At 38.5% G+C, this 13,367-nt stretch overlaps 1 protein-coding gene across 2 annotated transcripts in view; it reads right to left on the bottom strand.

Moving 5' to 3' along the window:
• The window catches only part of LOC140137526 (sodium-coupled monocarboxylate transporter 1-like), a 37,552-nt gene extending 24,762 nt beyond the window's left edge, over positions 1 to 12,790 (bottom strand). The window contains exons 1-3 of one of the 2 annotated variants that reach the window (XM_072159242.1): positions 12,666 to 12,759; positions 12,123 to 12,259; positions 10,092 to 10,306 (exon numbers count right to left, since the gene is read on the bottom strand). In XM_072159242.1, the coding sequence (XP_072015343.1) occupies positions 10,092 to 10,298 (207 nt within the window). In that variant the 5' untranslated portion in view covers positions 10,299 to 10,306; positions 12,123 to 12,259; positions 12,666 to 12,759. Of the gene's footprint in view, positions 1 to 10,091; positions 10,307 to 12,122; positions 12,260 to 12,665 lie in introns of both variants that reach the window. The other variant, XM_072159241.1, reaches the window with a different exon arrangement.
• Between the last annotated feature and the right edge of the window lie 577 nt (positions 12,791 to 13,367).

Raw genomic sequence — 13,367 nt, 5'->3', positions numbered from 1 at the left:
GAAGAGAGCTATTTACGGTGGGGTATCTATTGTAAGCTATTAGGGTAGGCCTATAGTATATCTTCCCGCAAGTGACATAAGGGCGGTATAGGCCAGTAAAAATCAGCCCCAAAATCTCCAAAGGTCAAAATAATTGCAACATGAATTCTATTTTCGGAAAATGTTGCTCTTAAGTCTCTATTTTAACATACTCAAAGTCTACCAAAATCAACCTCTGCGAAAGATGTGTAAAGTTCACTTTTTCAAAATGGCAGCCAAAATGTCGTAAAAAATAGACAGTTGTGATTTCAATATTATATGAGTGTCCATGAGGGAATTGGGTGACATTTTGTCCTACCTCTGACCTTATGCCCTCACTGTTTCATAAATATTTATTTGTCTGCGTAGTTTTTGTTCAAAATTTCAAAATGGCCGCCAAATACGTTCATTATGGGTTGTGAATACAGACAGGGCAATCAACTTTTCACCATAGAAGCTGAATCAGTATTAAAATAGTACATGTTAGTTATGAAAATGTTGCGCTTAAGTCTCTATTTTAACATACTCAAAGTCTTCCAAAATCAACCTCTGCGAAAGATGTGTAAAGTTGACTTTTTCAAAATGGCAGCCAAAATGTCGTAAAAATAGACAGTTGTGATATCAATATTATATGAGTGTCCATGTGGGAATTGGGTGACATTTTGACCCACAAATGCTCTTATGCCCTTACCGTTTCATAAATATTTATTTGTCTGCGTAGTTTTTGTTCAAAATTTCAAAATGGCCGCCAAATACGTTCATTATGAGTTGTGAATACAGACAGGGCAATCAACTTTTCACCATAGAAGCTGAATCAGTATTAAAATAGTACATGTAAGTTATGATCCACATATTATGTGTATCGGATACTTTAGAGTAAATATTTGAATGGTAATTGGATGGACGGTCCTAATATAACATTCAATACAGCGTCGTCAAACATTTCTCCCACAAAGAGCTACAGGGTCGATTCTAAAGACCTATAAATCAGGGGTGATTCAAAAAGGTGATTTAACTGTCAGCATGACTGCAATATGACTGTAACTTATTTTTACTGTTCCACTTGAATAATTCGGGGGGCGACGATATACTTCGCCAGGGTCCGGGTCTCTCCCTTAGGCTTGAGGATCGCTGATGTTTGATTATGCGCTCTGATTATCAGGCAGACGGCATCGGTTCAGGCTCGGGTGTGGCTTCGCCTATTAGGGCTGGTGGCCAGCGTTCGGAGCTGCCACTTGCGTACGAGGGAGATACAGCTATACTTCATCGGGCAGTTGCAAGCGTGGTGGCATCCTCAGAGCCTCATAATTCCGGTCCCTCGGCAGCCCCACTCCTGCCTCTCCTGGTGGATAAATCAACTCAGTATGACAACATGACCGTTGCGTTTTACATCAACAGGGAGGGGGCACCAAAAGTCCCAGCTATCAGCATTTGCAGGGAGACAGTCCCTTCTTCTGTAGTGTCAGTGGAGATGGTACGGAGCTTCGGACGGGGTTGACTCGCCGATTGCTTGTCGGGGTGGGTCAGTCCTCATCTCTCTTGTCTAATTGAGTGGCACCTCACTCAGTAGTATGCATGTATCGGTCCATCTTTCAGAGGTTAGATCGTCCCATCATAACCATTAGCTTCCGCCTTACTTCACCCGGGATTAAGGGCGGTAGGCCGGGACACCATGTAGGAGAGTTGGGAGGGCATATTCGGTATAATGCCTTCCCTCCCATTGCCATGATCCTTCTGGTTCTGCTGAAGGTAGTCAATTCTTGGAACTGATTACTCCTTTTAGCCGCTTTCTCTGGCCCAAGCAGTGGATTGTTCTCCCGCCTCCTGGATCTTCTCGTGGGAGAACCAGTCAGTCGTCTATGCCGCGTAGATCTTCTCACAGTTCCGCCACGCCAACGGCACTAGGTACAGATGGAGGTGATTAATAACCTCCACCTGACTGTTTGGCGTACTTCCGCCAGTCCGTCCAGACAGCGGGCCATTAATATTCTATTGCTGCCCTTGCTGAAAGGCAAGGCAACAGTCAACTAGACAGAATTACGATTCGCGACTTCTACAAGTCACAGATTTCCTTACCACGGGGACCGTATGCCTCGTACCGCTTAAGCATACAATACTGTCATTTTAGCGATTCATCATGACTTGGGGGAGGGGGTATATGACGGTCTTATCGAGTCCAGCACTTGCGGACCTCATTAAGAGCATGGTGACAGAAAGACCTCCAGTTCGCTCCCTGGTTCCGGAATGGGATTTCATGTTGGTGTTGCAGTATCTACCCAAGGCCTTCGAACCCACGGAGGACCTCTCTCGTTGCAAGACTTGACACTCAAGACTGTGTTCTTGATGGCAGTGGCCTGTGGTCGACATTGTTCAGTTATGTACATGTTCTGTCTATAGACGAGCACCACCTACGCTTCACCACTGGGGTAGTCTCTATCCTTCCCCGGGCTGGGTTCCTGGACAAGAACCAGACCATGCTCTGTCCTTTACTCGTTACCCGCTGTGCCTCCCTGATCTGATTCTCATTGCGGGGTATATGCGATGAAACCGTCACGCCCAGTCAGGGCTCTGAGAGGGTACATTGCGCGTATCAAAGAGATCGTGGGAGGTAAGTAGAGTTGCTCAGTGTTTACCCCACTCAGAAGTGAGAGGAAGATACGCAAGCGTATAATACTTACCTCTCACGAACTGAGACTGACCCGCGTTTTAGGCGTTCCACCTCTCAAGATTGTCATACGTTCATACGTAGAGGGTCACAAGAAACGTGCGTTGGTGGGGCGATATGTCGTTAGGGTTTGGTGATACCGAGCATCCCCGTTCCTCTGGGGTGTCAAAACCTTTTCTGTGGTACAGAGGGTTTCTTGTGGTCCCAAACTATCAGTTTGTGTTTACAAGTGCTAATTATTTAATTCCATATTTAGTGATGGAATAATGACCGTTCCAGCTATTTTGGCGGCCATTTTGAAAACTTACAAGTGAGAAAAAGTGATTAATGTTATTTCAGACCCTCGAAGCATGGTTTGAAACATACGAATCGTGTTACTATTACTAATAAGTGACATAGTGAGTCTGTTTTCTATATTTTGTCCACCATTTTAATCATTTTGGAGGCCATTTTGAAAAAAAATCGATTTATCCATATTTCGCAGAGGTTGATTTTGGTAGACTTTTAGTATATTGATAAGGGCACCTAATAGAAATGTTTTCCGCAAAAAAATTCCATGTTGCAATTTGTTTGACCTTTTCAGCTGATTTTACTGGCCTAGTATATTCAAACGCTATTGTCTGGATCATTGAGTATCGATTGCGCACGTATACATGCAACACGGATGTGTGTGGTCCTCCCAAGGTTTTGACATGAATTACAAATGACGTCGTGATTGACCCAGCGTTTTCATTTTATTATTAGAGAGATTGCGATTTTCCAAACGTAGACGTAGGACGTACGTTTTTACGTACGTTAACACGTACGTTTTTACGTAGCTATGTATTGCAGTGAGGCCACATACTTTACCAACGCTCGTGTGGTGGCGCTATGTCCTATAGTCAGTCATCTGGTGATTTGTTTTGCATGAAATCAGCCCGGGGTAGTCGGTGGGGTCAGGGATCAATAAAGGGATCTTAATCCTCTCTACGTCATACATAAATTCGCCCAGTCTCATTTCCCTAATATTAAATTTAAACAAAATAACCCACGCCGCTGCTACATACAGAATACTCAAGACCAGCGCACTAATCCACTGGACCACATGACAGTTCGGTAGCCATATTGAATTTTAAACATATAGGCCTAGGCTATATCGGCAACTCCAACATTGATCGGGTATAGACCACTTGACATGTGACGTCATTGCCCGGCAGTATGCGCGCGAATTATGACAATTTCCATTTTTCTTTGCCCTGCAGTGTGCGTACGCATCGTAGTTTGCTCAGGGCATGTGCATTTCAAATCGCCCACCGTATTTCATATAGTACAAGAAAGCCATTGAACAGTGTAGCGGTTTTTTCATTCATTCATTCATTCATTCAATTTATTCACACATGATTTCACATATATATAGATAACAATATTTCCAAAATCATATATATATATATATAATATGTATTATATACAAAATTTAAGCATCAATAACAAAAACAAATTTAATTAAGTTGGTAACATAATGAAATGTATCTGAAGGATAATACAGAATTAAATGGTTATATTACAAATCACAATCGCAATTTCCGAAATTATATAGGACAAATTTATATAAAAATATTTACACAGCAAGATTATGATTAAATAGCAATTCAATTAATGATACAAATTTAATTTGTACAAAAGTTAATTAAAGTACCAGTAACTCAGTAGATTTTGAAAACGAAAGAGAATAATATGAAAGGGTGAAAAAAAAACATGTGAAGGAGAGGCCAAATAAGCCCAAAGGGCTTTAAGGCTGGTCCCACCTTAGCAAATTTGAAAGTGAAATATTAGAATAGGGAAGGGGTGAACATGACAAGACAGAACAGTACAAGACAGGACAAGACGAGACAGGGCAGGGCGGGAAAGGATCAATCAGGACAGGGATAATACAATGCAGTACCAGTAAAAAAAAAAAAAAGTTGACAATGTAGTGGATCGATTTCAAATAGGCCTATTTAAAATAAGCGCACGTGCACGGTACCGAGGCCTATAGCCAAAACCAACATCGGGATTTGACGGCAGTATTTTGTTAAAACATATTGAACTATTTATAAGATGAAAGAAAATGATATATGATACTTGAAAATTATATAATAGGTTTATTTTATTTAGATAAGTACTTTTTAATCAGGCGGTCCTTCAAGCTAGTTTTGAAACTTAATATATTCTTTGAGTTTATTATATCTTTGTTTAATCCATTCCAGGTTTTAGGTCCAGATACTTTAATCGAGTATTTGATTAAATTAGATGTGTGTTTAACTGTAGTAAAATGCTCAGCATGTCTAGTGTTGTAGTTGTGAATGTCACTGTGTTTTAAAAGAAAGTTGGAGAATGATTTTGGAAGGGTTTTGTTCTCATAGCGGTACATAAAGAGACCTGTTTGTAATTTATTTATGTCAAAGATATTTAGTGTTTTTAACTTATGGAAAATTTGCTTTGTGTGGGATAGGTAACCAGAGTTGTTAATGATACGGATTGCTCTTATTTGGAGTTTAAATAGTTTGTCCAATTTTGTAGAATTAGGAGAAGTCCATGGACAGTGGTTAAGGTCAAGGGTGTTGTCAGATATCGCCCATGCTATGTTGCTGTAGGATATGTAAGGCAGGATTAAGGTGTTGTAGAGTGAGAATAGTATATGTGTGGGTAAAATTGTTTGAGCATATCGACAGACGAGTCCCTCGCCTTTGTTGATAAACAATGTTTTCATATTAGCATAATGACAGTGCTCATCAGTTAATAGCCAGTTGGTGAATAGATGGGCATTATCAGCTATCAAAGAGATGTCTTATGCAGCTGCCATTCACGATAGAGGCTTAAAAACATTTCGTTATAAACCCAAAAGTGAAATAAGGACATAACTGTGCATGTTGGTACTTGATTGTTTGTATTCTTATATGTTGAAAATCCCTTGTAGTAGTATTTTTTATGTGTAGTGTATATTGTTTATAAATTATACAGCTTTTCAATTTTGGGCATTAATGCTCTGTTGCCCTGTTTTCATCAACCTATTTTATCGTAGTGCATTTCTTATGTGTGTGAGCCGAAATGTCGTGGTAGATTGCAATCATGCTTTTGTTGAAATTTATGTAAATAAATAAATAAATAAATAAATAAATAAATAAATAAATAAATAAATAAATAAATAAATAAATAAATAAATAAATAAATAAATAAATAAATAAATAAATAAATAAATAAATAAATAAATAAATAAATAAATAAATAAATAAATGACATAACTGTGCATGTTGGTACTTAAATAAATAAATAAATAAATAAATAAATAAATAAATAATTTAAATAAATAAATACATAAATAACCAATCAGAAAAAATACTTCACCACCTCAGGCATGTCGGGGATACGCAAAGTTATTGCACCACCCCTCAGCTGTACAAAAAACACATGATATTTTGACTATAACATTCGTAGAGAAACACTCGTTCTCTACGTTTCCTTTACCTAGACTCGAGGTAAAATCAGCCTATTTCCACGTGGAACCATGGTGGAACGTACGTTTTAATGCTACGTTGAGTCCAAAATGTCAAATCGCAAGGTCATTTTTATACGCAAAGTATCACACACATTTCAATAGACAATCTCTGCGTATCAATATTGCGTTTAAATTTAGTCCATTTTAAACACATCGCTGTACCTTTATTATAATGATTTGTTACAAACAAAAAGGATCATAATAATAATTCGACTTTCCTTCGTATGTTCATTATCTTTCACTGTCTTTAACATATTGTGAAATGGACAAATTTTGTGCATTTTCAACGATGTATCTACGTCGATTTCGCACGTGGAATATCTTCAAAAACAGCTAAATACGTGACCTCGCTACGATACAGGAGAGTGGTTTTGAATAGATCAACGTACGTCCGATGTCTACGTTTGGAAATCGCAATCTCTCTATTACTAAATTAATCGTCGTTATCACTAGTCCTAAGAGTCGTACCAGTTCAATTCATCAAAATTAATTTATATCAAGGGATGTGGCTATAGGAATAAAGACCAAACAAACATATTCTTGTTTATGCCGTAATATTGTAGTCTTTCAACCCTTTCACAACTTCAGCTGTGCAACTTACAAAATTCCCGCTGAAAAGTGGTTCTTTTAATTTTAGAAAATAAATGAAAAATCGCTCTGGACTTTTAGTACTGATTATACTGTAGACGATCACAGACTATTTTGTACTGATCATACTATAGACTATTGTGACGTCATTGCCAGACAGTTTGTCTGTATTATGGCAATTGTTCCTTGTCTGAAAATATGTTCGGGCTTTACGTTATGTTCAGGGGCCGTGTTTTTAAAAGCCCCGCCTCATCACAATAAGGGATAGGACAGTGTACTGATCGCATTGAGTTCAGTCAAGCATATTTCAGACCAAACCCTTTTCGCCTCATTAAATATGTTTCACATTAGGTAAGGGACGCTATTTATGGTTTGAATCCTTTTATTTGAGGACAATAGATAAAAGAGAGGCATTGAATTGAATCAACACAGGTGTTGCTCTAGATATCATCAAATCTCCTATAGCAGATTTCACACTGGAGGCGGCTCTTACCCATTCATAGCGCTCAAAATTCCATATTATAATAATATTGGTGATGATGTTACAATCTAACAGCGGATAGGTGTGCGCCGTGTTCGGCTGCAACCGGCCTAGTTGATTCGTAGCGTTATATAAATCTAACATGAATTTAATTTTGTATATATATTTTCAGGGCCGGATTTACCTTTTTTGGGGCCCTGGGCCAGGCCAAAATTCGGAGGCCCCCAAACTCACCGTGGGGAAGGCATGTGCACTCAAGTGACCAAGTTTTGGTTTACAAATAAGGTGCCTACAATAAGATGGGTTTTACTAAGACATTTGCGCAAGAAGCGCGAGAACCATTTCGATTTCAGACAATTTTAGCCCAAAATGAAGGTGAATTTTGTTATAATTATAAAAGGCCAGTGGGCGCGAAGCGCGTAAAATTTGCAATGTTAGCATATTTTGGTGCAAAATATGGTGAATTCGGGCTAAAAAGAAACATGCACATGTCAAACTGGGGGCCTCCAGATTTCGGGGGCCCTGGGCCCTGGTCCATCTAACCCAATGGTAAATCCGGCCCTGCATATTTTATAGATATTTTTTGTTAACATAATCTAATGTGGTGCTTAGGACTACTACATGTGGAACCGATGCGGAAAATAATGATCAGTGCATGATGGCTGTAGAGATTTAGCTTCATCATGTCCATGTTCAGTGTAATCAAATGAAATACTAGGCCTATATAGCTGGATATCATAAAATCGTTTAAAATGGTATCGCCTATCGCAAACCACCAAATCTGTCGTAGGTTTGAATTGCTAATAGGAAACCCGTGAATTTAGTGTCACACATCTACGACTTGGTTTGAAATAAGGCGAGCCTGACGCCATTAACAGTTTTGGGAATATAGCACACCGTTCGGTGTGCAAACTATAACTAAAATCGGATTACTGGAATAATACCAAACAGCAACGGACATTGAGTAAGAGCTACGTGAGAAGTTTGGGGTAAGTAAAACATTTCCTTGTTTTAAAAAACAGCCAAAAAGCTGTCCAAAATTGCACTTTTTATTACAAGGCGATATATCTCGAAACTAAATTTTGAGAGGGCCTACGCTGATTCTTTTAATTCTAGTTTAAAATCTATTCGTCACCTGCAGTCTGATATGGTATCTATGGTTTCATCCAATTCTTGGGAACTAACGTGGAAGGTATCTTGGTTAAAAAACCCGATACTGTTAAAAATATCGGTATTTATGCAAGCGACATTTCTATCGTGTAAAATGCATTGAATTGAAAATTGTCGGCTAAAGAGTGCATAAATAAAAATCGCGAACAGTAATATCAACAATAACTATCTACATTCCAAGCGGAAATGCTTTTCAAAAACATACAACCTTTTTTCGGGCAATCGCTGAAACCGAAATATGCAATTCCAGGCCATCTGTAAAAAAGTGCGTGAGCGTTTGTGACTATGAGCTTGGGTCACCGAAACAAATGTTTATATTGGTGTCAGGCCTTTCAAATTGATACAATAATTAGCCCCCAATATGGGATTTTATTTTAACCGTTATTTGTTAAACTGCGATTTTTACTTTTTTAGAAATCAAAGAACGTATCAAAAAACTTTTTGTAGATCGCTTAAAAATGGCCCCATCCCTTAAATGAAAAACAAACGGACAAGTAGAGTCATATGTCTTTCTATGACCGTATTCCTACCAAAATCTGATTTTCAATACACTAGAAACGTGTTGATATGTATATCTTTTAAAATCGCCGAATGTTAACCACAGTCACCGTGGCACAGTAGGCATCTTTAGCATTCATAGTGCAATTGGCAGTGGTTCGAAACCCGGTGAAAATTTTAGTATTTTTTATTCTTTTTACTAATGCGCTGTGCCGTTTTTCAAACACGCCCCTGAATGAAATTGATGGGCAAGTACCCTTAATGACATAAAAATTGACAAATATTATAAGGAACACTTGAGGTTTTGACTTTTAAGACCTACATTTTGGTCAAAACATGTGCTTGGATAGGTAGTTTTCAACAGATTATCCACATTCGCCTTGCTATAACATTGAAAATGCGTTATCTGTTGACCTAGTGACGAAAAGTGTTTTATGGGGGAAGTGTTTGCTTTCGTTTGATAAAAAAATTCTGATTGGATGAAGGGAACACTTGAGGTTTCGACAAAAACCAATAAAGAGGCCCACTTTTCAGTTAGAAGCTACACAGCTCTTACATTGCTATGCACTCAACCGTGTAGTGTAATCAAAGAACGTATGCGCAGACAACTCACTGCTTGCTTGAGAGCTCTTGGACGAAAATATGTGCTTAGGTGTATCGAGGTGGAAATTGTGCGCATGATGTTTATAAGAAAATCGTTTTTGTATAGAAACCTTTCCATATGCACCTTTGCAAATTTTAGAGATAAGGGTGTTTTTTCGTATCCTGCGGCAATCAAGCTGAAAGACTTGTACAAAGACTAATTTCAAGTTTTGTATTCTAATTTTATCTTTTTCATAACCCATTACCAAAAATAACATTAAATATTTACATTTTGAGCTAAATCTTATCATATTCTCAAGAATTTGAATGCTTAGACTTGTGCCAAGTCTTAGAATTTTGTGATTACAATGGTAAGAAAACATGCAAGGATTTTGTTCGTAAAGATTTGGCATGTGCAAAGGGAGGGGGGGGCGCAAAGATTGTTTGGCAAGATCTTTTGAGCAGGCCGAGAGGGGCAAGCAATTTTTGCCACGCCGTTTGAAATATACCCCCCCACCCACCCATCGTGATTATTGATTATCACATGCAGGATCAGTGTGTTCTGCAAATCTTACCTGAATTGATACGCCCGAGTAGAAGCTTGCCATTAGTGACATTGCTACTGGAAACAAATGCATATTTCTATCCGCCATAAAATATTCACTGGATGTTTTCTGCCTACCACCGCTGAGGGCGTAAAATAAACCAATGGCGGCAGTGCCTAATAGTATTAGCCCGCACACTACATAGTCTGCCACAGCAAAGGTTAGGCGATCGTCCATTACGAAAGCTGAAAAAAAAACCATATAGGAAAAATCAAAAATTGTATGTATGATTTGATGATGGTTTATTAAAAAAAATGGAAGAAACTCTACAGGCCTAACTTGACAAATGTGGTGTTTTTCATAATGTTTTTTTTTGTAGGCCTATTTCTGTTTTTATTGCCCTGTACTTGGAACTGGTGGGTGGAGAAAGATACATCGAGATAACCACCAGTCCCCTTCTTTAAGTCAGCTACATGACTACAACATTAAAGTGCAACCATTAATTGCAAAGCATTTGAATAAATTGCAATGAGAAATATTAAAACAAAGGTAATTGATTCCCACCACACGTAAAAGATGCTGTGATATAGCGGTTCTTACATTATGCAGACTGGCAGACTGGCAGACTGTGGCAGACTGGCAGACTGTGGCAGACTGGCAGACTGGATTGTTGCATGTTCATGAAATACTTTCCATCATTATAAAACTGTTATTTTTTACAACAGTTGCTGTGTAAGCAGGTACATCCCAATGTCATACATATAATAATTGTATGTATTTAATTCAATTCAATTAACAAAATACCCCTATTGTATTGAGCAATATAATGTGGGTTGACCCTCATGCTAGGAATTCATCCTCTTGTGATCCTAGTATTATAATGGATAATAGTGTCACTAGGATCCACAACATGCTCATCTATCAGGGGCACAGTTCTTAAACCCCAATACATTTGTACATTCATTGAATGACCTTTCAAAATATGGGGATAAAAACTCATACTCTGCAACTTCAGGTCCAATTTTGCACTATGATTGTTTAATTCAGGTTATTGGGCTATGCCATTGGGATGCGGTCATTGTGGTCCATAGTGTGTGGTGGCCTAGATTTATGATAAATAGGATGGAAAGTGGTTGCACAGAGGGTCTGTGGTGGTTGTCAAATATTAAGTGTTAGTGACCCTAACAGACTTTTTATTCCATGCAAAATATTTGATGTATTCATATCTATGGTATTTTAATCTATTCTCATTCTATTAATATCTGGTAGAAATATATTATCGATTTTACGTCATCAAACATTCGTTAGAACTTAAGGGCTGTGCAATAATTATGAGCCCCCCCCCCAGTGTGTGTGTGGGGGGGTAAATTTCAAAAAAGAAAGAAAAAAATTGCTTGCCCCCCTCAGCCCGCCAAAAATTCTTTGCCCTACCCCCCCCCCTTGCACATGCAGAATTTTTGGGATCCCAATTTACAAACCTTAATGGTCTTGATAAATGTTGCGAGCGCAACAATCTGTGGCAATTTGAGCCTGTATGACCCTGACATGACCTTGATCATTTTTGTCCAGCATTAGGGGTAATTCTAAACCTGAAACTAGTATACCAAATGGTATATTTTGATACTAGTCTCATATTCTAACCCAGTCTGCCAGTCTGCCCCAGTCTGCCAGTCTGCCACAGTCTGCCAGTCTGCATAATGTAAGAACCGGTGATATAGGCCTATAGCTGCAAAAGCTGAAGCTTTTCATAATGTTGTTAATTGATATACATGTACATCTTTCTTTCATAACCATTAAGGCATAGATCATTTTTTGTTTTGACTATAACTCCCTCTTCAGTGCCTAAAATGAGTGCCTAAAATTGCCTAAAATGAGGCTATATCACCCTCTCTTGCCTTCTCTAATCCACAGACTCCATAGACTTCATGATGTAAAATAAAAAGGACCATTAAAAAAGAGCCCCATTAATTCAGATTTATAATAAAATGCACAAAATACTAATATTGAGCAACATATGAAAAGGTTTGACTACAAAAACGATTCTCTTATGCATTTACGCACAGTTTCCACTTCAATACACCCGAGTACACAAATATTTCCAGCACAGCGAGTCTCCACGCAGTCTAGTCTCCACGCAGTCTGTGTTATACTACACGGTTGAGTGCATAACATCATACCGGGTAAGAGCTGTGTGAGATCTAGTGGAAAATAGACATCTGTGATTGCTTTTTGCCAACACCTCACACAGAAAACTTTTCTGGGTCACAGATGGGTCACTTGACTCATTTGCACCCCCACATATAACAAGAGTTCAAGAATAAAGGCACACGATGTTTAATAAAAGTTAACTATTATTTGTTCAAGGCAATAATAACACCAATACCATTTAAATTTTAATATCAACACATGACATCGTCATCGCATGTGATATAGAGATGCTAGATGCCATATAATGTATGCAGGAAATGTATACACGTGGAGCAAAATAATTCAATTTGCAAACTTTTTAATGCTCTACAGTCTATCGAAATAATTATAGATTTGCAAATTTTATGTGTAACGTCGCTTTATATAACATTCGAAACCGATCCATTCCTATCTTACCTTGTTTTGTGCGTTTCCAAATGTGATTCGGACCAAATCACTGTGTGTAGAACCGAGTACTTTTGTAGTAGACCTGCTCCATTCACGATAAACCACTGATTAATAGTAAATTCAAAACAATGTAGACAGTCCTATTAATAGGTCATACTGTGCTTCCATAAAAATGTTGACTGGAGGCCAAGTTAAAGGGCAATCGAGATATCAATAAATATGACAGTACAAAGTTTCCAAGTTGCAATTTGGAGTTGAGCGAAAAAAATTATGATCTGAGCTGGGATCGCCGAATATATAGGCTATAAGAGGTGGTGCAATAATTATGTGTACCCCGGGGTGGTGAATTCTCAAAATGGTCTGCCAAACATTGCTTGCCCCCCCCTTTGGCCGTTCCAAAAAACCTTTGCCCCCCCTTTCGACGTGCCAAAAACCTTTGCCCCCCCCTTTTGGCGTGCCAAAAATCTTCCCCTTACACATGCAAGATTTTGGGGAACCTGAATTTAAAACCTTAAATTGTCTTATCATATATGCGACGCAACGAGCAGGAAATTTTGCATATTTCAACGTGTTCTTAATGTTTTCCTACGCCTTTTTATAGGGCGTAGGGCCTATATAGAAACGGTGCCCAAAATATCTATCTGTGCCACCAATTGCTTGCCCCCCCCTTTCGACCTGCCAAAAATCGCTTGACCCCCCTTTCGACCTGCC

The sequence above is a fragment of the Amphiura filiformis genome, chromosome 17 (assembly GCF_039555335.1).
Source record: "Amphiura filiformis chromosome 17, Afil_fr2py, whole genome shotgun sequence".
Lineage (NCBI taxonomy): Eukaryota > Metazoa > Echinodermata > Ophiuroidea > Amphilepidida > Amphiuridae > Amphiura > Amphiura filiformis.
This window is presented reverse-complemented; position numbering and strand designations above follow the sequence as displayed.